General features: G+C 42.1%; 1 protein-coding gene and 2 pseudogenes across 1 annotated transcript; 1 reads left to right on the top strand and 2 right to left on the bottom strand.

The window, feature by feature from the left end:
- Window positions 1–1255: 1255 nt before the first annotated feature.
- On the bottom strand, window positions 1256–3316 carry LOC116250755 (probable indole-3-acetic acid-amido synthetase GH3.1; annotated as a pseudogene).
- Window positions 3317–5700: 2384 nt separating this feature from the next.
- On the top strand, window positions 5701–8152 carry LOC116250656 (probable indole-3-acetic acid-amido synthetase GH3.1). The gene is made up of 3 exons (XM_031624465.2): window positions 5701–5987; window positions 6125–6226; window positions 6703–8152. Exons 1-3 carry the CDS (start codon window positions 5701–5703, stop codon window positions 8078–8080), a joined length of 1767 nt encoding a protein of 588 aa, XP_031480325.2. The 3' UTR covers window positions 8081–8152.
- Window positions 8153–22599: 14447 nt separating this feature from the next.
- Window positions 22600–25056, bottom strand: LOC116249766 (probable indole-3-acetic acid-amido synthetase GH3.1; annotated as a pseudogene).
- Between the last annotated feature and the right edge of the window lie 879 nt (window positions 25057–25935).

The following is a 25935-nucleotide window of genomic DNA, read 5'->3' as shown; positions in this document are numbered from 1 at the left end:
GACCGTCTTTATGAATCACATCCATCATTTTCTTTGTCCCAATCGATACCAATTCAACAACAGTCATGTGTAGCTTATCAAATCCGTGTGCTGCATGTACGATTACTAGTCATATTAGTAAAGGGCCGGCCCATAATTATGAAGCAAAATCTGCCTCTGGTTAGTTAGCTGATGCATTTGCAGGCAGTGGCGAAGCTAAAAATTTCTTGTTAAGGGGCACTGTAACTGTAAATTTCAAACTTGAAAGGGCACTCATATGTAAAAAGTTAAAAATTAATGAGGTTTTTATATATAAATAACGTAAATTTAGTGGCCTGGTATGAGCAATTGCCTACTTCAGCCACAACGTGGCTCAACCACAACGTGGCTCCGCCACAGTTCGTAGGAAAGGAAAAGGTGTAGTATATCTATAATCGATCTTGATCAGGGCAATTGATCCATGATTACTTCATCAGGTCTTCTAAATTACTTGATTTCCATAATTAACTTTACCAGAAAAAAAATGAGCTCCTAATAAATTGTAATGTTTTGGATTAGGAGTATTTAAGTGAGATACATATAAGACTCGTTAGTTAAGCATTTTGATCCCATTTGTAGAGGTGCTGAAATCCTCCAACAGTCCGGATGCTTCGGCCTCACATGCACATTGCATCTCATACGCATAGCTCAATATTATTGGGCTGCATGTGTGAGAGGTGAGAACATTTGGACAGCCCCCATAAATACACATGGGACAAAAACATGCAATTGATCGAGTGTTTATCATTGGATTTAAGGTCAGACCACCTTTCCCCCCTTCAATCTGATCTTAAATCCATGGTTTGTAACATATAACATGAATTTAAAATCCATGTTACTGAGATCTTGCATTTGTTTAAACTGAGATTCTTCTAAAACATGCCTTTTTATGCAGTCTCAAAATAAGACTACGCAGCAGAACCTTTAAGAAAAAATATACTTTTAGTATAGTAATTTCAAACCCCTTTTATCTCTTCTTTTCATGGAAAAGGTAGTGTCCGAACAAGCTATTAAAGATGCTGAAAGAAAGTAACCATGAGCCTAATCTTCAAAGCTGAGCTCAAGATGGAGAAGCTTGCCAATCTTGAACCGATTAACTTGTTGACAAGACGCCTGAGTTAAACCGTGGAGTTTTCAAGTTGAACTTGCGTTTCTATTATCAAAGTAAGACAGTCAATGAACCAGCATATACAGCAACATACCTTCTTTTGCAGCGGATGTTGCACTTAGAACTGAAGAGGGAACTGAAAGAAGGAAGGACAGTAGATGGGAGGCCACTATTAATTAATTAACTTATGAATCTGTTTATGGCGACGAGTTGGGGACCAATGAAGCGGGGCTGGACTGAAGTGTGAGGAGACGACCCTTGAGTCCAGCAGCTCCAAGATGGGAGCGAAAGTGATGCACCTAGGGGCCATGTACTGGTTAATGGAGGCGCCTCTCGAGATGGCGTACTCCATCAGCTTCTCAAACGTGCCGCGCTGCACCACTCTTATTTCAAGCGGCTCAATCGACTTGTCGCACACCCTCCCTTATCTATACACTGAGTTGAGCTCTTCCTCCATGGCGAGGCAGCACTCCTCCGTGACCCCCTTCGGCATCAGCACCGGATCCGGCCCCTTGTCCGACGCCAGCTCGAAGAATACGACGTAGTGACCCGGTATGGTCTTCGTGTCGGCATAGGTGGTGTACTCCATGATCCTTGTTTGGTTGTCCTTCATCAGCCGGTTCGACGCTGCCTCGACCGCCTTCTGCATGTCGGCCTTGTCGGACTTATCCGAGTCGATGCTGAGAGCCACGTTCTTCCTCCGGACAAAGTGGAACTGAGGGGCGGAGTTGTGGAAGCCGCTGAATCGGAGGATGTCGCCGACGCGGTAGCGGTACAGGCTGGAGTAGGCGGTGACAACGAGCTCGTACTCCTTGCCAAGTTGAAGGTCGGCAAGGTCGAGGAGCTCGGTGTGGCTCGGCTCATGAGGCTGGTCCGGGTCGTGGGGAAGGAACTCGAAGTAGCCCATGTTGGGCATGATGGTGTAGGAGACCTCAGATGGGTGGGAAAGTGGGTTCAGGTTGAGGCCAAAGTAGCACTCTAAGGAGACATACATGGTGCAGACCAGTGGTAGGCCGCCCCCGTAGTAGTTGAGTGTGGGGATGTACTGAGCCATGGCACCAGTCACAATCACATCAAGTTACTTGGTTCGAGGTCAGATCTTGGTGATGATACCTTCCTAGTTTTGGTCCGAGCGGTTGTCCCGGACAAACCTAGCAGTGTATGGGTCCGGCTTCAGCAGCTTGTCTACGGCGGATCGGATTGATGGGTCTGTGATCGTCGGACTGAGCGTGCCCGTTTCTATGTCGAGGGCGAGGTCTTGCCAGTGAACCTGAAGGAAGCGGATGGCGCGGAGGAGGCCTCAGGCGAAGACGGCGTAGACGCGGAGGACAACTTGGTGCTGCAGGAGGCCGCAAAGCATCTGCGAGTACATGCTCTGGAAGGAGTCGGACGAGAGGATGGCCTCTGTTAGGAGTCGGACGAGAGGATGGCCTCTGTTGGGCTGGTGTGGACCAGGTAAGGGTTGAACTTTCTGCACTTGAAGAGTTCGCTCTTGTAATAGCCGGTGAGGACGGGGCTTGTCGACAGGCCTCCTGGTACAACCTGCGTGTTCTCTGAACATCAGCTGAAATCCATGCACTGCACTTTACTCTTCCTTTTTTGGAAACACACACAATCTCTCTCCACCTCTGCTTGAAACGGGTGGAACAAACTTCATCTTCGTCATAACATTTCATATCTCTCTCTCTCTCTTCCCTCCCTTTATATATGCATATATAGAGATAGAGCATGTGTTGCGTGCCCACCTGCCTCCGCATGTACAGAGGCTCAGAGACGTCATAACCAGTTATGAAGGCAATTAAGTAGGCGGATCCCAAACACATCTTCCGTTTATTAATCTTTTTATTAATATCATCCAATGCGAAGTGGACTCTAATAAGGGTACACAAAACGTTCATGAATAAGGGTGATAAATGCCAAGGCAAACGCGTACAACTGAGCAGATAGGAGAGGGGTGCTGGCGATGCGCAGGATGTCAGGCTTGAGGTCGTCGTAGGTGACCATGGGGACCTTGGCCTTGAAGGTCTGGCGATCGATGCTCCCTCCGAGGTCACACCGCTGCTGCAGGTACTCAGTGCGGGCGTTCTGGCTCAGTATCTCCGCCAACACCCTCTTCTGCACATCGTCCGCATTCTTCGTCGCCTCCTCTATGAACTCCAGAAGCTCAACGTCCCTCCCGCTCGCACTCATTGCCTCCACACCGATCACAGAGAAACAGAGCACAGCGACAAGGAAATCCGATATGGACAAGTAAGAGAAGAGAGAGAGAGAGGGTTAGTTTTGTGGGTGGTGCAGAGGAGGGGGTGGCGAGGAAGAGTACTTATGAGGACCGGAAGGGAGGGCTCGAAGACCGCAGGTGAGGGACCACCTACGGGTGGGCACCGTGCATGTCGTCCGGCAGGCAGTGGTCCCAGATCCACGTCAGCAGGAAGGGAGTTCGCAGGGGCAAGGGTGGGCCCACCGCTGCCCTACCGGGTTACATGTAGTGAAACAAACTTCATTTAATGAAATAAACTTCATTATATTGCAGGTAATGAACCAAACTTCATTTAATGAAATGAACTTCATTATATTGCAGGTAATGAACCAAACTTCATTTAATGAAATAAACTTCATTATATTGCAGGTAATGAACCAAACTTCATTTAATGAAACAAAAGCCCCTAACTTCATTTAATGAAACAAACTGCAATACTAAGCCCTCAACTTCATTTAATGAAACAAACTACAATACCGAACCCCCAACTTCATTTCATGAAGCAAACTGCAATGCTGAGCCCCCAACTTCATTTAATGAAACAAACAGCAGTATATACTGAGTCCCCAACTTCATTTAATGAAACAATTTGCAATATTGAGCCCCCTTCCTTTTTATTAAATGAAGTGGCTGTTTGTGTGTCACAACCACATTTTTTGCTGTTTAATTGGAAGGAAGGGGGTCGGTCGCTGCATCGCCATGGTGATCACGGAACTCAAAATGGATTGGTGGGATATAAATGTGGTTGTTATACACCCCCAAGACATTGAACGCAAACATTTCTAAAGCTGCTTATAAATTAAATGTTTGAGAATTAAATGGAAATCAAACTCATAAACACCAAATTTTGCTGCATTTCTCTGTGGTTGTTTCATTCAAATATAGTCACCCACCGCCGTGACCTTACTCGCCCTTTCTTGTACTCGAATGAGTGTCATGGACGCTACTTTTGAATCTCTTTAAGTAAATTAGGTAAAGCTTTGTCACCCGCTCTTGGCTCACAAAAACCCTCGAGATCACTTTTCTCGTGTTCATTTGTCTCACGACCTTCTGTCACTTACGTCATGCAACCACATTTGTTTTTCTTAAAAGCGTGTGTTTGGTTGCATAGACGTGTGTTTCATTTCTCGTGTTCATTTGTCTCACGCTTTTAAGAAAGAGAAATGTGGGTGCATAGCGCAAGTGACTGAAGGGCAGCTGTGACTGAATGGTCGCGTTTGGGGCCAACCAAACACGTCTATGCAAGAAAAAGAAAAGGAAAAATTGGGTGACCTTGATTGGGACCAAATGTGTGTTTGGTTGGGTGCGGAAATCCTAAAAGCGTGAGACAAATGAACATGAAAAAAGTGATCTCGAGGGTTTTTGTGAGCCAAGAGCGGGTGACAAAGCTTTACCTAATTTACTTAAAGAGATTCAAAAGTAACGTCCATGACACTCATTCGAGTACAAGAAAGGGCGACTAAGGTCACGGCGGTAGGTGACTATATTTGAATGAAACAACCACAGAGAAATGCAGCAAAATTTGGTGTTTATGAGTTTGATTTCCATTTAATTCTCAAACATTTAATTTCTAAGTAGTTTTAGAAATGTTTGCTTTCAATGTCTTGTGGGTGTATAACAACCACATTTATATCCCACCAATCCATTTTGAGTTCCATGATCACCATGGCGATGCAGCGGCCGATAAAGCTGTTGTATCAGCCCCCTTCCTTTCCATTAAACAGCAAAAATGTGGTTGTGACACACAAACAGCCACTTCATTAATAAAAAGGAAGGGCGCTCAGTATTGCTGTTTGTTTCATGAAATGAAGTTGGGGGCTCAGTAGTTTGTTTCATTAAATGAAGTTGAGGCCTTAGTATTGTAGTTTGTTTCATTAAACGAAGTTAGGGGCTCAGTATTGCAGTTTGTTTCATTAAATGAAGTTTGGTTAATTACCTGAAATATAATGAAGTTTATTTCATTAAACGAAGTTTGTTTCACTAACAGGTAATGAAGTTTGTTTCTCCACCGCGGGTGGCGCGCCAAGCGGCTGCGAACTCCCTTCCTGCTGACGTGGATCTGAGACCACTGCCTGCCGGGCGCCATGCACGGGTCCCACCTCCAGGCGCAAAATATTATCGCTGCTGTGCGTGAGGATGCACGGTGCCCACCCGTAGGTGGTCCCCCACCTGCGGTCTATCTTATAAGTACTCTTCCCCGCCACCCCCTCCTCTGTACCACCCACAAAGCTAACCCACTCTCTCTCTCTTCTCTTACTTGTCCCTATCGGATTTACTTGTTGCTGTGCTTTGTTTCTCTGTGATCGGTGTGGAGGCCATGAGTGCGAGCGGGAGGGACGTTGAGCTTCTGGAGTTCATAGAGGTGGCGACGAAGAATCCGGACGATGTGCAGAAGAGTGTGCTGGCGGAGATACTGAGCCAGAACGCCCGCACTGAGTACCTGCAGCAGCGGTGCGACCTCGGAGGAAGCACCGATCGCCAGACCTTCAAGGCCAAGGTCCCCATGGTCACCTACGATGACCTCAAGCCTGACATCCTGCGCATCGCCAACGGCGACCGCTCCCCTATCCTATCTGCTCACCCCATCTCCGAGTTCCTCACCAGGCATGCCTACCCTTTCACTTCTCCTTTTCTCTTGGTTCTTAGCTCTTTAGGGTTTTGAGCTTCTGTTTCTTGTCTTGGAAACCCGGTAAAAGCCTTTCAAGCGTCTTTCTCTTTTCTATTGGGTTTTGTTTTCACAGTTCCGGTACGTCCGCTGGTGAGCGGAAGCTCATGCCTACAATTCAGCAAGATCTTGATCGACGTCAGTTCCTTTACGATCTTCTCATTCCTGTCATGAACAAGTTAGCTCTCTCACCCTCTCTTCCTCGTTCTTCTCTCACATGTATAAGTTTGCATTTGCGTTTATCACCCTTATTCATGAACGTTTTGTACATCCTAATAAACTTCCACTTTGCATGGGATGATATTAATAAAAAGATTAATAAACGGAAGATTCTTTTTGGGATCCGCCTACTTAATTACCTTACTTAATTACCTTCATAACTGGTTATGACGTATTTGAGCCTGTGTACATGCAGAGGCAGGCGGGCACGCGACACACACACACATTTTATATATATATTTATATATATATATATATTTATTTATTTATTGATTTATTTATAGGGAGGGAAGAGAGAGAAAGATGAAATGTTATGAGGAAGATGAAAGTTTGTTCCACCCGTTTCAAGGAGAGATGAAGAGAGATTGTGTGTGTGTATGCATAAAAGGAAGAGTAAAGTGCATGAATTTCAGCTGATGTTTAGAGAACATGCAGGTTTGTTCCAGGACTAGACAAAGGAAAAGGGCTGTACTTCCTCTTCGTCAAGACCGACACAAAGACACAAGGAGGCCTGTCGGCCCGCCCTGTCCTCACCAGCTATTACAAGAGCGAGCTCTTCAAGGGAAGGAAGTTCAACCCTTACCTGGTCTACACCAGCCCAACGGAGGCCATCCTCTGCTCCGACTCCTTCCAGAGCATGTACTCACAGATGTTCTGTGGCCTCCTGCAGCACCAAGAGGTCCTCCGCGTCGGTGCCGTCTTCGCCTCAGGCCTCCTCCGTGCCATCCGCTTCCTCCAGGTACACTGGCAAGATCTCGCCCTCGACATCGAGAGGGGCACACTCAATGTGAAGATCACGGACCCATCAATCCGAGCCGCGGTAGCCAAGCTAATCAAGCCGGACCCGAACACGGCTAGGTTCGTTCGGGACAACTGCTCGGACCAAAACTGGGAAGGTATCATCACCAAGATCTGGCCTCGAACAAAGTACCTCGACGTGATTGTGACTGGTGCCATGGCTCAGTACATCCCCACACTCAACTACTACGGGGGTGGCCTACCACTGGTCTGCACCATGTATGCCTCCTCAGAGTGCTACTTTGGCCTCAACCTGAACCCACTTTCCCACCCATCTGAGGTCTCCTACACCATCATGCCGAACATGGGCTACTTCGAGTTCCTTCCCCACGACCTGGACCAGCCTCATGAGCAGAGCCACACCGAGCTCCTCGACCTTGCCGACCTTCAACTTGGCAAGGAGTACGAGCTCGTTGTCACCACCTACTCCGGCCTGTACCGCTACCGCGTCGGTGACATCCTCCGAGTCAGCGGCTTCCACAATTCCGCCCCTCAGTTCCACTTTGTTCGAAGGAAGAACGTGGCTCTGAGCATCGACTCGGATAAGACCGACGAGGCCGAGCTGCAGAAGGCGGTCGAGGCGGCGTCGAACCGTCTGATGAAGGACAACCACGCAAGGATCGTGGAGTACACCAGCTATGCCGACACAATAACCATACCGGGTCACTACGTCATATTCTTCGAGCTGGCGTCGGACAAGGGCCCGGATCCGGCACCGGTGCCGGTGGAGGTGATGGAGGAGTGCTGCCTTGCCATGGAGGAAGAGCTCAACTCAGTGTATAGACAAGGGAGGGTGTGCGACCAGTCGATTGGGCCGCTTGAAATAAAAGTGGTGCAGCGCGGCACGTTTGAGGAGCTAATGGAGCATGCCATCTCCAGAGGCGCCTCCATTAACCAGTACAAGGCCCCTAGGTGTGTCACTTTCGCTCCCATCTTGGAAATGCTGGACTCAAGGGTCGTATCCTCCCACTTCAGTCCAGTCCTGCCTCATTGGTCCCCAACTCGTCGCCATTAACAGATTAATAAGTTAATTAATTAATAGTGGCCTCCCATCTACTGTCCTTCCTTCATTCAGCTCCCTCTCTAGTGCGTGCATCGTGATAATGCTATGCTCAACGTTATATTATAATGTAATACAGTTTAATTTTTCTTGAATAAGAGAAGTGTATGGTTGGCTTGTTCCCCACTCAAAGGTTCCAAAGGATGTGCAGTATTTTATGTCCAGAAGGCGCAAATTTTCAAGTCCAGTTGTCGTTTTCGTGGCGCAACTACTGAAGCATTTCTTATTTTGTGCCTTTGTGGGGAAATTGACAACACCCTCGCCTGGATTTCTTTCTTGATGCGGAACTCTACAGGCAAACGATTAAAATGCTTCTACTTTTGGCAATCCCCATCAAGCAGAGGGACAAGGACGGAAAGAGATGCTTCTTTCCTGCATAAGAACACATTGCACCGGCATAAGTCGCAGCACGCATATTACATAATGGATGCGCAAAATTTTAATTACTCGTAGCTGACAAAGCCACTTGATTTCTTTTGGGAGTATTTAATACTTGTTTTATTTACGGTAGTATCTGTTCTGCTTGAGAAAAGCTGAAGGTAAGACTAACGTGGGATGCATGAATTTCAGAGCCGCAGTTTGGCGTCCGCTTATATATCGGCATCCGTAGGTTTCCGTCTACCACAAGCTAAGAGAGCATAATGCTCCAATGCGCATGTAACTATATGACGTATGAGATCGCAGCACTACCTACCTTTGATGAGGACGCAAGCGTCTTGTTTTAGAAACGAAAACATTTGTGAAGTTTAATCTGTCAATATGTATTAAAGAAGAAACAAGTTGGCAAGTAAGCCCATATTCTGGCTCTTGCATCTACAGATCCACTAACAAATCAAAAAGAAAGAGAGTCTGCGCTTAATCTTCCTTCAAAGCATGTATTTGTGAAAATGTTCTTTTAAATTCTGTAAAACTGTGCTCGAGTTAATGGAAGAGAAAAGAAAGCGATGCGGTCCCTACTCCCTATACATGCGTTTATGTAACCAAAGCTTACAGGGTACTCTTTAATATATATATATATATATATATATATATATATATATATGTTCACTCATAACCATAGACAATCGAGATAAAACCAATGAAAAAAATAAATGATTTAATGTTAGATAATGAATGTACTCATCACTTTTTCCTATTTGTTTTTCATTCAACCGCTTTTTACAATAGATTACGCCATCCTGAGTGAGATAAGTGATTTTACCACCGCTCGGAAATTGCGCAGAGTGGCGCTAGGTCCTCGATCGGCTGCGCTTATAAAACCGTGACTTATCTTAATAAAAGAGGCCAAATGTCAAAAGGAAATCGACTCGAGGAATGGCCGAGTTTGGTTCTCAAACAAAGATGATTTGGTGAGCACAAAAAGAAAAAGGTCAGGCTAATAAAAAGGTCCTCCACAATTGGATTGCCTTGTGTGGTAAGTGATGACAGACATCCTCTTCCCTTGGCCGAGCCATCAAAAGAGAAGTGACTCAAGGCAGACAGAAGCGGACCACCCGAGGAATAACCATCCACAGAAGCGAAGGGTCCCAACTACAGGATGTTGTATAGAGAGGATGGACGTGATAGCTCAGTTGGTAGGGCAGAGGACTTAAAAATCCTTGGAAGGGTAAAGACTAGTGAAGTAGCGGTAGGGAGTCGGAAGAGATGAGTCCATGTGTTGGACGATAGGCTACAGTCTTCTTCCATTACAGGAGAAGGGCAGCGTCCGCATTGTTGGACCGGCTTCGTGGGTTTTTAATTTCAAATCTTGTGGCCTTGAATCAACAGCTTTTGCAATTAAATAAGAAGCCATCAAGCTGATTCATATCCACCCATTTTAGGCTGTATTGAATTTAATCCTTCTTTGACTTATCATATATTTGGCAGATGAATCAAATGCAAACCTTTCTGATCCAAACTTTTTATTTTAACAGTTGCGATATTTTGGGCTGTATTGGATTAATCCTTCTTTGGCTTCTCATATATTTGACAGAACTGAAATAGATTCTAAGTTTCATATTGTAAGCGATTCACCTTCCTAGAGGCTGAGAAGCAAGGATATTAATACACCACATGAGGGAATCCACAGTGGAGCAAATGCAAATCCTTACCATCTAAATTTATCACATGAGACAATCAATTGTGAAGCAAATGCAAATCCTTGTCTTCCAAACTTAATTTTTTGGTTGCTGCGGTGTTTCAGGCTATATTGAATTTGATCCTTGTTTGGCTTCTCATATATTTGGCAGAATCGAAACCAATTTCACATAAGGCAATCCATGTGGAGCAAATGCAAATCTTTATTAATCAAACTTACCACATAAGGCAATCAGTTGTGATGCAAATGCGAATCGTTATTATCCAAACTTAACTTTTGGTTGTAGCGGCGTTTTGTACTGTATTGAATTTAATCCTTCTTTAGCATCTCTTATATTTAGCAGAACTGAAACTGATTTTTGGTTTCATACTTTAAACAATTCACCCTCCCTAGAGGTTAAGATAGAAGGAGAAAGAATGAGGGAAATCAATACCAACATCAAAATGACTCATTTATGTGATATTTAATATCATCTAAGCTTCTCTCCCTCCCTTTTTTTATTTACATTACAAATCTTTAAGTATTTTCAAAGGTCATTAGTGTGTGACTATATATATATATATATATATATATATATATATATATATATATAAAGAGGTAGCTACTAGCCGCTTATATGTCATATTTGATGGAAAATTGTTTAAGCTGTTGATTTTAAGAAAATTCAGTGGTGTAAATTAATTGAAAAATGAGAAAAAAATGTCCCTTACTGAAGAAAACAAATGAGCTTCATTGATTGAAATTTTTGTCTCGTTAGAGCAGTATTTCAATATGTTGAAAATACAACTACTTTTTTTAGTATGATGGACCTTCTTAAAGTCATTGTTGTAGACAATTTCCATCATGTCTGACATATTAAGGTTTGGTATGCAACTGTTTAATATTATTGAAAAAAGTGCTCCTCTTTGAGATGTTACAAGTTAAGAAAATAAAGAAACCTGTGACAATAATGACAAAATTTCGGCTATCCATTAGATCTAAAAATGATATTCCTTATCAAATTCTTACTACTTTTGTAACTTCCATCAATGTTTCTACCGTAGTCGCAGAAAACAAGTTCTTTTCAAAAAACGTTAAAAACAAAAAAAACGGGGTTTTAACGTGTTGTTTTACTTTTTTTCATTTTTTCAGTTTTTTTTAATGCCAAACAGTTTTTTTTTTCATTTTCTATTTTTTATTTGTTGCAAATCTTCTTATCTTTTGATGTTTGTGTTATTAGTTTATCACTTATTTTACTTTTGTTCAGTTTTAATTTTATAAATTTTAAAAAATTTACCGTATTTTTCTCTTTTTTTTAAGCTCGCTGAATTATATTCAAGAAAAACCTCGCCGTTTAAAACTCCAAGACGTTATTTGTGTCTTTGGTTTCTACATATCTTTCCAATGAAAAGCTAAAAGGTTTAAAACTTAATGTCAGAATACATTCGAGAGAGTCTCTCATTGCCTCCCCACCTTCCCTTTCCCATCTCTCAGCTACAATTCAAACAAGGGTTTGATTCACATACTCTCTCCTAAAAATCTAGAAAATCAAAAATTGCGAAAAGTTTTTCTACTTTAATTTCTAAGATAAATGTCTCAAAGTTGAAGAGAGTCTTTAGGGAAAAGAAAGGTGACGACGAGTGAGATAGAGATAGACAGTTCTATGTAGGAGCAAAAAAATGAGTTCTTCTCATTTACTCACTTTGTGTTAGATTACGGCAAATATAGATACAGTATACTCATGTGCCTGAAGAGTATGTACATATAACAAATACACAGCAGGTGGAATACAGCAGAAGACAGTTGTGTTACAGCTGTCTTCTAACTACATTCCGAGCCTTCTAAAATAAACTCCTAACATTCTCCCCCTCAAGTTAGATCTTCCAGATTTTAAAGACTTAACTTGCGGCATAACTTGAGTTAACATGTTGTGTCTTTATAATTCCTGACTGAATTTTTTCTGTTAAGAAACGACAGTCCACTTCGATGTATTTCATTCTCTCTTGAAACACAAGATTATTTCCAACGTAAATTACAGCCTTATTATCACAACAGAGACTCATTGGCTGACCTACGTTTATTTTCATGTCTTGTAGTAAGTATTTTATCCATAACAGTTCACAGATAGTGATTGCCATAGCTCGGTATTCACTCTCTGCACTTGATCTGGCAACGACCGTTTGTTTCTTACTTCTCCAAGAAACTAGATTGTCACCAACGAAGCAACAGTAGCCAATGGTTGATCTCGTATCATTCTGATTTCCTGCCCAATCAACGCATGCGTATCTATGTATCTGCAGATGATTGTTTCTTTGGAACAATACCCTTGTCACTTGTCTTCTTAGGATATCTGAGTACACGATAAGCTGCTTCCAGATGTGGTTTCTTGGGGTTGTGCATAAACTGACTTAGCAGATTTACCGAGTAAGTAATGTTTGGTCTAGTAGCTATCAAATATAACAATTTGCCTACTAATTTTGATAGCCAATTGCTTCATGTATTGGCTCTCCTTCATGCAGCAGTCTCATATTTATTTCCGTTGGAGTATCAGCTTCTATACATTCTATCATTCCTGTTTCATGCAGCAAATCTGCAACATATCTTTTTTGACATACAAATTACATTTCCGGTTTATGTGTTATTTCCATGCCAAGGAAGTAATGTAGTATTCCTAGGTCTTTAATCTCAAAGCATTTTCTCAAAATGGTTTTGGTTCTCTCAATAAAGCTTTGATATTCTCTAGTTAATATTACGTCATCTACTTAAACTGCAGCAATAACTGTTACTTTGTTGGTTGTGGCTATGAATATAGAGTGATCAACACTACTCATTCTATATCAACCTTCAACCAGTTTTGAACTTAATTTTTCATACCATGCTCTGGGTGACTACTTGAGCCTGTATAATGATTTCTTTAATTTGCATACATGTAGTTCAGCACCATGTTGCGTATGCAATCTTTGAAGTAATTCCATATAGATCTCTTCATCTAGGTCTCCGTGAAGAAAAGCGTTTTTCACATCAAGTTGGAACATTCTCCAATTCTTCACTGCAGCTACTGAAAGCAATATTCATAGTGAACTCGTCTTTGCAACGGGGGAAAATGTCTCATGATAATTTACACCTTGTTCTTGTGTAAAACCCTTATGTACAAGTCTTGCTTTGTAGCGCTCCACCAGTCTACTACTGTTATATTTGATTTTATATGTCCATTTGCAGCCCACTAATTTTTTGTTGGGATGTCTATCAACTAGCTCCCAGGTCTGGTTTTTCTTCAGGGCTGATAACTCCTCAGTCATTGCCTTCTTCCATTTCTTTTCAGTGCTAGCTTGTTCATATGTATATGGCTCTCTTTCAAAACAGGTATCTGCATTAACTTTATCATTTTTCTGATCATGACAAGTATCTGTGTTAACTCTATCATTTTTCTGAACATAATATGTACAATAGCATCATATTTGGATGTTTTCTTCTTATTCGACCACTTCTGCTTTGAACATTTTCATGCACATCATTTTCTGCCTTTTCATCAACCAGATTATAACTACACGTTATGATAGTAGGTTCCATAATAGTAACATTTGCATCATCATTTTCATTCACCATAGAAAGTGATATAACACGCATAAGATTCTCCCCGTTGTTAGAAGCATCAGGTACAATTTCAGTATAGAAAAGTGTGTTCTCCATGAATTTACCGTCCCTCGATATCTACATTTGTTTCTTATAGGGTCAAAGCATTTATATCCTTTCTTGTTAAATGAGTACCCTAGAAAAAAACATTTAACAACTCTCTTTTCTAGTTTGTTTCTTGCACTCTCTTGTAAGTGAACATAACAGACACAACCAAAGATTCTTAAGTGTTGTAAAGAGGTGGGTGTGCCATTCAGAATTTCTAGTGGGCTCTTATTACCCAGTTTGTAGCTCGAGGTTCTATTCATAACATGGCAAGCACATGCCACAACTTCACACCAGAACTGTGGTGGGACATTCATGTAGAACATTAGAGACCTAGCAATGTTTAACGGTTGTCTGTTTCTTCTTTCACCCATCCTATTCTGTTGGGGTGTTCCTTTACAGGTAGTTTGATGTAGAATCCCTTGTTTGCCTGTGAAGTATTAAAATTCAACATTAATGTATTTTCCTCCATTGTCTGATCTTAACGACTTAATTCTTTGATTGTACTGAGTGACTATGTATTGGAAAAATTGCTTAAACGTAAGAAATACAACACTTTTCCTTCTCAAAAAATAAATCCAGGTAATTATAGATTTGTCATCAATGAAAGTAAGAAAGTATTTATTTCCAAATTTTCCAGTTATCGGGGCTGGTCCCCATACATCAGTATGTGTCAAATCAAAGCATGATTCAACAATATATTCTGAATTAGTAAAAGGCAACCAGGTCATCTTTGCCAAGGTACATGCCTCACAATCATTACTAGAAATCTAAAACCTAGAAATATAGTCAACAAAACTTTATTTGAAGGATGACCACCTGTGTAGTGCCATATCTGAGCATCCCTTGCAGTCTTTATTGCAGTGTATACTATGGGTTTCTACTCTTGAGTTAGGTAGTACAAACCGTTTGCTTCTTTGCCTTCACCAATGTTCGTTTGATTCTTGTTGTCTACTAGTGTCATATTTTTTCTAACGAAAAGTACGTAGCAATACAAATTATTATGCAGTTTGCTAACAGATATCAAATTTGTTTCACACTTAGGTACATACAATACGTCATGCAATGTAATATGATGATTTATGTAAACAGAGCTATACCCTACTGCAGATGTAATAGATCCGTTAGCTAGTTTAACTAATATTTGTTTGTCATGCTTGACATCTTGTAGCAATTCCAGACATGCAGTCATATGATCTATAGCTCCACTATCCATTATCCACTCTGAGCTATTGGAACGAGCCAAGAAAGAACAAGGTAGGGAGTTTAACTTTTTATGTTTTTTCTGTTTCCTGCTTAGTTGTAATAGCTAAATTACTGTAGGTAATCTGTTTGAGCAGGCAAGTGAGTGCAGTGATATCATCTTCACGTCTAAGTCTAGAGTTACGGGCCTGTCATCTTAATCTTCTTGGACATCTGTTTAGGTTCCAACAACGTTTCCTGGTGTGTCCTTGTTTTTTACAATAAGTACAGAATATGGAACCTAGTGTCTGCTTTGAAGTAATTCCCATCTCTTAGTGTAGTTTGAGGCGTTTCTGTTTTGACAACGAACACATGTTTATCAACAGGTGGATTTTTTTCTTGAATTTGTCATCAATCTTCATGACTTTTCGCATGGTTTCTTCTCGTTGCACGATGGAGGACGAAAGAGGGTAAGACATGAGGATCTGACTTTTCAGATAATCAAACTTTGCTCCAAGACCGGCAAGAAGCTTGAACACATTATCTTCGTTGGCTCTCTGTTTCAACACTTCCATATCAACGATGGGTGGACGATGCTGGGATAGTTCATCTCACATCGCTTTAAGAGAGCTAAGGTACACATGAAATTGTTTCTCTCCCTTAGTAAGTCTTGCAATGCCTTGTTGTAAAAGATAGACTCTGGCCATGTTTTGGCCTTCACCATAAATCTTTGCTAGAGAGTCCCATATTTCTTTGGGCAAATCAAGAAAGAGAAAGCTCTCTCCAATGGCACGCTCCATTGAGTTTAGCAGCCACGACATTACGACTCTGCCATTGGATTGCCAATCTTCATAACTGTGATCATCTTTCTCTGGTTTATTGATCTTCCCATTGATATACCCAATTTTTTACTTTCCACACAGAGAGCTTTCACCGTTAAGAGGTGTTGTGGTGATTTTAAGGGCAGGATCTGACTCTTTCATGACCGCTTTCACTGTAGGAATTTGGGGGAATGACGCTAGTGGGTTCTGATTCTATGATTCTGCCATTACTGTTGGGAAGTTGCAGGAGCAGCACCAGAACGAGGCAGAGCGAAGCTCTTGTGTTGAGACCATTGGAAAAATAGGCAGAGAAAAGATGCAATCGGCACTGATTTGCTCTCTAGTGTCGAGGCTCTAATACCATCTCAAAGTTGAAGAGAGTCTTTAGGGAAAAGTAAAGTGACGATGAGTGAGAGAGAGAAAGACAATTCTGTGTAGGAGCAGGAAAATGAGTTCTTCTCATTTACTCACTTCGTGTTACATTATGGCTGATATATATATAGTATACTCATATGACGGAAGGGTATGTATATATAACAAATACACAACAGGTGGAATACAGCGGGAGACAGCTGTGCTACAACTGTCTTCTAACTTCATTTCAAGCCTTCTAGAATGAACTCCGAACAGAATGCTCTTGTTCCAAAGAACAATATGAGAAATAATTTGTACATTTTTGATTAAGTTGTAACTAATTTTATGTATATATGAAAAAAAAATGGCACATAGCACAGCTAAATTAGTTCCTATTGAGAACATTGATTAGCGGAGGGACAAGCTCCTCAATGGAGGCCATTTTTGAATGATATTTTTTTGAGTAGTTGAGTACATTGGTAGGGGGTCTGCCTACACCCAACTTTATTTTATATATATATATAGCTATCTTAATTCCCTGATGAGGAAAAAGCAGCTTTCTAAAACAGTTAAGATGAAGCCTTGTAGGGACAGAACAGAAAGTACATCATTTAACACATAGTCAAGGATGCTTTGCCCGTTTGCCTTTTCTCTTATACCTCTTAGCTCTTAAATGGCCGGATCGAGTGCTGTTCAGTTTTCACATACTCAACCATATAAAAGGATGAAAATTGTTAAAAAAAAATTGTAACGATAGAAAATTATAAAAACCAGATGCATAAATTAGTTTTTATGTTATTGTAACATTGGCAAACTTTGGATTTCTCAACATCTAAAATTTGATGCAAATATAAAAAAAATCATCATTTTTATTATTATATTTTCATACATTCTGCATTTATGTGTGTGGTTAGACAAATTCAAGTAACCAACTTAAAACATGCATTCAAATAAATAAATAAAATATTATATATATATATATATATATATATATATATATATATATATATATATATATATATAATGGCATCATTATTTTATCATGTCAACCAGATCAATTAATAATCAGCCATTGGATGACACGGATTTAGTGACTAACAAATTAGAAAAAGCATGCTTCTCTTGGGATATTTTAATTTGTCTTCAATTTTATGAACACATACCTAATACTAATGTATTTTTTTCTCCTTGATAGCAGACCAATCAAAACTCTCACTCTATTTGGTAGTTGAGAGATGGCTAGTTGATACCAATTATTGACACAAGTAACTAAGAACTTTATATGTGTACTTTTCATTTACATTTATATATAAGCGATATGTGGATATGCCTCCATGGTATGCTTTATTGTTTGTCTTAAAAAACCCAACCTTTTATAATGTCTGAAAGCATATTAATAAAAAAAATGTAAAAAATGTTATGTTTAGATCGGGTCGACTTATGAATCAACAAAGCTAAAATCATTATCTTTTTTAAAACCTTAAAAGATCGATTCAAATTTATGCATCTAATTTCCATGCTTGTAGGCTTATAATCTGTATCAATCAGTATGTTTCTGTTTGTAAAAAATAATCTCACAATTCTAGAGAGCTAGAAAGCTCTCGAGGCAGGGCAAAAGTTGGATGTGAATATAAATCCTGTCTTTGTGGACTTGTAATAATTTGCATGATGCACTGGATGTGAAATAGTAGACTACCATCTACTGGCTAAACCTATGTGCCAATCAACAAAATCACACAACTGAAAAGTCAGAATCTTCCCTTTTGTCTATTAATATTTTCACCAGATGGTCCAATTAAACCTAACATGCTGATTGAAAAACATGTTAATTGAGGCCTACCTGCTCCCTACTCTCACATTCAAATTGATAAGTACCTTCCCCTAATAGATTCCCGCCACATTTATTCTACAAGGTTATAATATTCCAGTTGTTGGCTCTCTCCAAAGGGGACAATAATTTCTTATTCTTCTTTGAGTTGATTATTGAAATGCTAAGGTAACAATATGGGGCAACTTCCTTGAAAAAAGCAGTACAATGTGAATGTGGAGGAAAGATAGAACCGGTGGCTATAAAATAGGGTTCTGCTTGTCAAAGAAAGATGTCTTATCCATGAGACCAACTTACTGATGAGGGAGAAAGTTTACTTTGACAAATCAAACACTAAAAAGGATTAAAGAATAGATGTCTTTATTGTTTAACAGATCTGCAATACTCTCCATACCTACCTACCAGCAATATACATTTATCCCTTCATCCCATTAGAGACCTGTCTATCTAATCATTAATCAAATACTGAGATGGATTATAAGAATGATTCAAACGCCAATTGTGTCTCTTGTGCATAATACTCAATTGATTTTATTTCTAAAGATTAACTTTTGATCCTGACCGCAATGGAGCACGCCGACATAGACTAGGTCATTTGCATGGAAAAAAAAGAGCCCGATGCCGGGGAAAGCGATCACAGACTATTTTCTTAAAACCGAGTTGTTTCCATTAAGTTTCCATTTTGGGAAGTTGTTTCTTCTGGATATCAACATCGTCAAAGGCAATGTGCAATATTATAGTGAGTTTGAAACTATATGTAAAAGCGAAACCAAACACTCATACTTCTTTTATTAACTTAAAACTGAATCATCCATGATAGCGGCCGAAAGATTGGACATACTTTCTATACATTATGGCTGAAAAGGTACAAACATGCATATAGTATGTATGATGACTCCAGTTATCCAGAGTTCCGTAGTCATCTCACCAAATTCATCCATTTGAAGCAATAGATGCTTAGAAGAAAAACAGGAAGAGAAATGTGTGAAGTAATATTAAATAATGAAAATACCAATCCTCTTAACTATTCATCATGTTGGATCCGATAACCTTAGTTAGATTGTTGGGTGACTTTGAAATGATAAAGTCACCATTATATATATATATATATATATATATATATATATATATATATATATATATATATATATATATATATAGAGAGAGAGAGAGAGAGAGAGAGAGAGAGAGAGCATGCCCTTGTCAACATAAAATACTCATATGTTCTTATTAGCCTGATAATGCGTATGGAAAAAATGTGGAAATAGGTAAAGCGTATGGAGTGTACGAAGGTTAGAGTATTTTATACCTTTGACCAATAATTTTAGATTGAGAAAATATGGAACGTATAGATATTTTAGAGTACTACGGTTACGTAATCTATGACCAACGTCTCCCCACCTAATTGATTTAACTAGCTCATATATGTCAGAGAATGAGGGATTATTGTGCACCATTAACCAAGACCGTGCGAAGTTTCCGGGAAGGAGCGTGAGATTGTATACCCACCCAAGACCATGAGGCCGAAGCCGATCGCCGACCGCCGACTTGCCCTTGTAATTTCCGTCCACGCACCCTTAATCGTATGTTTTCTTCTTTTTCTTCCGGGGCACCCAAGACCATGATGCCGGCGCCGATCGCCGACACCAACTTGGCCTTGTAATTTCCGTCCACTCTCCACACACCCTTAATTGTATGTTTTCTTCTCTTTGTTCCGGGGAGAAGTGAATGAAATCATGAAAGCGTCACTAATAATATCCAGAAGCGCAGTTGTACCAAGAGAAAAAGCATGCCCCAGAAAATTAATGCGAAAATATTAGTTTTCTGATGTCCCCACATCCTTAATTTCTCGTTCAAAATTCTCTTCTTCTTCGAGAAACCGGCAAGGAAAAAAGCGACTTCCGGCCCATGTCGGATGAGGGTTTTAACATTATATATGGGCGTTCATAATACAATCAAGGTCCGATTCTCAATGTGTTTCCATCTTTCGTGTATAAGAAACATGACTGGACAAAGTGCGTGATCCTTCAATATGTACCATTAAATTATTTGCAAGACCGTCTTTATGAATCATCGTTCATCATTTTCTTTTCTTTGTCCCAATCGATACCAATTCAACAACAGTCATGTGTGGCTTATCAAATCTGTGTGCTGCATGTACGATTACTAGTCATATTAGTAAAGGGGCCGGCCCATAATTATGAAGCAAAATCTGCCTCTGGTTAGTTAGCCGATGCATTTGCAGGCAGTGGCGAAGCTAAAAATTTTTGTTAAGGGGCACTCTAAGTGTAAATTTCAATCTTGAAAGGGCACTCATATGTAAAAAGTTAAAAATTAATGAGGTTTTTATATATAAATAACGTAAATTTAGTGGTCTGGTATGAGCAATTGCTACTTCAGCCACAACCTAGCTCCGCCACAGTTTGTAGGAAAGGAAAAGGTGTAATATATCTATAATTGATCGCGTTGATCCATGATTACTTCATCAGGTCTTCTAAATTAGTTGATTTCCATGATTAACTTTACCAGGAAAAAAATGAGCTCCTAATAAATTGTAATGTTTTGGATTAGGAGTGTTTAAGTGAGAGACATATAAGACTAGTTAGTTAAACATATTGATCCCATTTGCAGAGGAGCTGAAATCCTCCAACAGTTTAGGAATATGAGATTCTTTCTTGGATTTAAGGTCAAAACATCATTCCATCTCCCAATCCGATCTTAAATCCATTTAAAATCCATGTTACTGAGATCCTGCATTTGTTTAAACTGAAGATCTTCTAAAACAAACTTTTTTATGGAGTCTCGAATATAAGATCAGGCAGCAGAACCTCAAGAAAAAAAATACTTTTAGTATAGTAATTTTGAACCCCTTTATCTCTTCCTTTCACGGAAAAAGTAGTGTCCGGACAAGCTATTAAAGATGCTGAAAGTAACCATGAGTCCTGATCTTCAAAGCTGAGCTCAAGATGGAGAAGCTTGCCAATTTTGAACCGATTAACTTGTTGACAAGACGCCTGAGTTAAACCGTGGAGTTTTCAAGTTTAACTTACGTTTCTATTATCAAAGTAAGACACTCAATGAACCAGCATATACAGCAACATACTTTCTCTTGTAGCGCATGTTGCACTTCGAACAATAATAGTTTGGTCCCTCAAATTAGGCTTTAGCAATCGATAGGCTTTAAATTATGTAGAAGACCAAATTACACCTGACTTGGCTCGGGCGACAGTGCAAGTTTTGGCAAGTAGCCTCCGTCTTGTGCTCAGCTTAGCAATTAGTACATCTGCCACCGCCTAATGCCCTTTCTCACATCGACACAAGATAGTAGGCCGTAGCTCTTGACAGTTTTGGCCTGTTGCCTTGGCGACATATATCAGACCAACATCCTCTTTATATATATATATATATATATATATTAGTAGCAAAATCTTGACATCAGTCTAAACTCTAAAGCTAGTGGATGCTGAACGTCCTTAGGACTTTGGTGCACCAAACTGGTCCCTTTCGTGGGGACTGGAAGTCCATTATTATTAGCCTGACCTTTTTCTTTTTATGCTCACCAAATCATCTTTGTTTGGACCAAACTCGACCACCCCTTGAGTCGATTTTCTTTTGACATTTGGCAAACATATATATATATATATATATATATAAAGAGAAGAAGAAAGAGAAAGACAGAGAGAGAGAGAGAGAAGAGAGAGAACCGTGTAAACTTTGGTTACATAAACGCATATATAGGGACCAAATCCGTTTCTCTTCTCTTCCATTAACTCGAGCACAGTATTACAGAATTTGAAAGAATATAATTCGCAAGTACATGCTTTGAAGGAAGATTAAGCGCAGACTCTCTTTCTTTTTATTTGTTAGTGGATCTACAGATCCAAGAGCCAGAATATGGGCTTACTTGCCAACTTGTTTCTTCTTTACAGATTAATCTTCACAAATGTTTTCGTTTCCAAGACAAGATGCTTGCGTCCTCATCAAAGGTCGGTAGTGTTGTGATCTCATACGTCACATAGTTACATGCGCATTGGAGCCTTATTCTCTCTTAGCTTTTGGTAGACCTACAGATGCCAACATGTAAGCGGACGCCAAACTGCGGCTCTGAAATTCATGCATCCCACGTTAGTCTTACCTTCAGCTTTTTCTCAAGGAGAACAGAACAGATGCCACCGTAAATAAAACAGGTATTAAATACTCCCAAAAGAAAGCAAGTGGTTCTGTTAGCTACAAGTAATTAAAATTATGCTCATCCAATATGTAATATGCGTGCTGCGACTTATGCCGGTGCAATGTCTTCTTATGCAGGAAAGAAGCATCTCTTTCTGTCCTTGTCTGTCTCTGCTCGATGGGGATTGCCTAAAGTACAAGCATTTTAATAGTTTCCTTGTAGAGTTCGGCATCAAGAAAGAAATGCAGGCGAGGGTGTTGTCAATTTTTTCAAAAAAGCACAAAATAAGAAATGCTTCTGTAGTTTCGCCACGAAAACGACATTTGGACTGAAAATTTGCGCCTTCTGAACATAAAATACTGCACATCGTTTGGAACCTTTGAGAGGGAAACAAGCCAACCATACACTTCTCTTATTCAAGAAAAATTAAACTGTATGACATTATAATATAACGTTGAGCACAGCATTATCACGATGCACGCACTAGAGAGGGAGCGAAAGAAGGAAGGACAGCAGATGGGAGGCCACTATTAATTAATTAACTTATGAATCTGTTAATGGCGTCGAGTTGGGGACCAATGAGGCGGGGCTGGACTGAAGTGTGAGGAGACGACCCTTGAGTCCAGCAGCTCCAAGATGGGAGCGAAAGTGACGCACCTAGGGGCCTTGTACTGGTTAATGGAGGCGCCTCTGGAGATGGCGTACTCCATTAGCTCCTCAAACGTGCCGCGCTGCACCACTCTTATTTCAAGCGGCCCAATTGACTGGTCGCAGACCCTCCCTGTCTATACACTGAGTTGAGTTCTTTCTCCATGGCGAGCAGCACTCCTCCATCACCCCGTCCGGCACCGGCACCGGATCCAGCCCCTTGTCCGATGCCAGCTCGAAGAATACGACGTAGTGACCCGGTATGGCTTTGTGTCGGCATAGCTGGTGTACTCCACAATCCTTGTTTGGTTGTCCTTCATCAGCCGGTTCGACGCCGCTTCGACTGCCTTCTGCAGCTCGCCTCGTCGGTCTTATCCGAGTCGATGCTCAGAGCCACGTTCTTCCTCCGGACGAAGTGGAACTGAGGGGCGGAGTTGTGGAAGCCGCTGACTCGGAGGATGTCGCCGACGCGGTAGCGGTAGAGGCCGGCGTAGGTGGTGACGACGAGCTCGTACTCCTTGCCGAGTTGAAGGTCGGCAAGGTCGAGGAGCTCGGTGTGGCTCGGCTCATGAGGCTGGTCCGGGTCATGGGGAAGGAACTCAAAGTAGCCCATGTTGGGCATGATGGTGTAGGAGACCTCAGATGGGTGGGAAAGTGGGTTCAGGTTGAGGCCAAAGTAGCACTCTGAGGAGGCATACATGGTGCAGACCAGTGGTAGGCCACCCCCGTAGTAGTTGAGTGTGGGGATGTACTGAACCATGGCACCAGTCACAATCACGTCGAGGTACTTTGTTCGAGGCCAGATCTTGGTGATGATACCTTCCCAGTTTGGGTCGAGCAGTTGTCCCGGACGAACCTAGCCGTGTCGGGTCCGGCTTGATTAGCTTGGCTACAGCGGCTCGGATTGATGGGTCCGTGATCTTCAAACTGAGCGTGCCCCTCTCGATGTCGAGGGCGAGGTCTTGCCAGTGAACCTGGAGGAAGCGGATGGCACGGAGGAGGCCTGAGGCGAAGACGGCACCGACGCGGAGGACATCTTGGTGCTGCAGGAGGCCGCAGAGCATCTGCGAGTACATGCTCTGGAAGGAGTCGGAGCAGAGGATGGCCTCCGTTGGACTGGTGTAGACCAGGTAAGGGTTGAACTTCCTGCACTTGAAGAGCTCGCTCTTGTAATAGCTGGTGAGGACGGGGCGGGCCGGTAGGCCTCCTGGTGTCTTTGTGTCGGTCTTGACAAAGAGGAAGTACAGCCCTTTTCCTTTGTCTAGTCCTGGAACAAACCTGCATGTTCTCTGAACATCATCATTTGAAATTCATGCACTTTACTCTCTCTCCATCTCTGCTTGAAACGGGTGGAACAAACTTTCATCTTCCTCTAACATTTCATCTTTCTCTCTCTTTCCTTCCTATATATATATATGTATATATAAAATGTGTGTGCGTCGCGTGCCCGCCTCTGCATGTACACTGGCTCAGATACGTCATAACCAGTTATGAAGGTAATTAAGTAGGCGGATCCCAAAAAACATCTTCTGTTTATTAATTTTTTATTAATATCATCCCATGCAAAGTGGACTTTTATAAGGGTATACAAAACGTTCATGAATGCAAAGGCAAACGCATACATGCGAGAGAAGAACGACAGAGAGTGAGAGAGCTAACTTGTTCATGACAGGAATGAGAAGATCGTAAAGGAACTGACGACGATCAAGCTCTTGCTGAATTGTAGGCATGAGCTTCCGTTCACCAGCCGACGTACCGGAACTGTGAAAACGAAAACCAAGGCCAAAAGCGAAAGACGCTTGTAAGGCTTTTTCCGGGTTTCCAAGACAGGAAACAGGAGCTCAGAGCTAAGAACCAAGAGAAAAGGAGAAGTGAAAGGGTAGGCATGCCTGGTGAGGAACTCGGAGATGGGGTGAGCAGATAGGATAGGGGAGCGGTCGCCGTTGGCGATGCGCAGGATGTCAGGCTTGAGGTCGTCGTAGGTGACCATGGGGACCTTGGCCTTGAAGGTCTGGCGATCGGTTCTCCCTCCGAGGCCGCATCGCTGCTGCAGGTACTCAGTGTGGGCGTTTTGGCTCAGTATCTCCGCCAGCACCTTCTTCTGCACATCGTCCGGATTCTTCGTCGCCTCCTCTATGAACTCCAGAAGCTCAACGTCCCTCCCGCCCGCACTCATTTGCCCCCACACCGATCACAGAGGACAAGCACAGCAAGTAAATCCGATATGGACAAGTAAGAAAAGAGAGAGAGGGTGGTGCAGAGGAAGGGGTGGCGGGGAAGAGTACTTATAAGGAGGACGGGAGGAGAGGGCTCGAAAACCGCAGGTGGGGGACCACCTACAGGTGGGCACCGTGCATCCTCACTCACAGCAGCGATTATATTTTGCGCCTGGAGGTGGGACCCGTGCATGCCGCCCGGCAGGTAGTGGTCCCAGATCCACGTCAGCAGGCGGGGGTTCGCAGGGACAAGGGTGGGCCCACCGCTGCCCTACCGGGTCGGCTAGCTGCTTGGCGCCACCCGCGGTGGAGAATCGGGGCGGCGTCGTGAGAGGGGCAAAAGGGCGTCACGTGGCTCACGTGATAGTCAGGAGCCGGCCAAGGGCGTCAGACCCAGGCGCTAAAAGTCGAAGTGGAAAGGAAGGGGGTCCCGCCGCTACGCACGCGCGAGTCACCCTCGGGGGGACGACAATCGACTGACTGACGCCCCCTCCGGCCGGCGACGTCGCCGCCGGTCCTCCGACGCTCCCAACCTCATTTATCGCCTTCTCCTCAGGTCGAGATTGTGTCTTTTGACTTGGCAGGCCTCTTGCGAAAGGCAAAAGGCATGAGCCCTTGACATTCGATTACGTGGGAATGTGGGGAGTTGGGCATCAGGAATAAACGATCCTGTGTAGGCTGCTGGTTGTAGCGTACCATCTTCGTATTCCCCTCCTTGCTTCTCAGCTTCTCTCTCTCTTTCTCTCTCTCCCCGTTATTTATTTATATCTACTGATTGTATACGCATGTATGTAGATAACAAGTGAAGGGATCCGTCTCTGTTTCAGATACGTAACTGTCCTGCTGGTGTTGCGTT

This window comes from Nymphaea colorata, chromosome 3, assembly GCF_008831285.2.
Source record: "Nymphaea colorata isolate Beijing-Zhang1983 chromosome 3, ASM883128v2, whole genome shotgun sequence".
NCBI classification, from domain to species: domain Eukaryota; kingdom Viridiplantae; phylum Streptophyta; class Magnoliopsida; order Nymphaeales; family Nymphaeaceae; genus Nymphaea; species Nymphaea colorata.
This window is presented reverse-complemented; position numbering and strand designations above follow the sequence as displayed.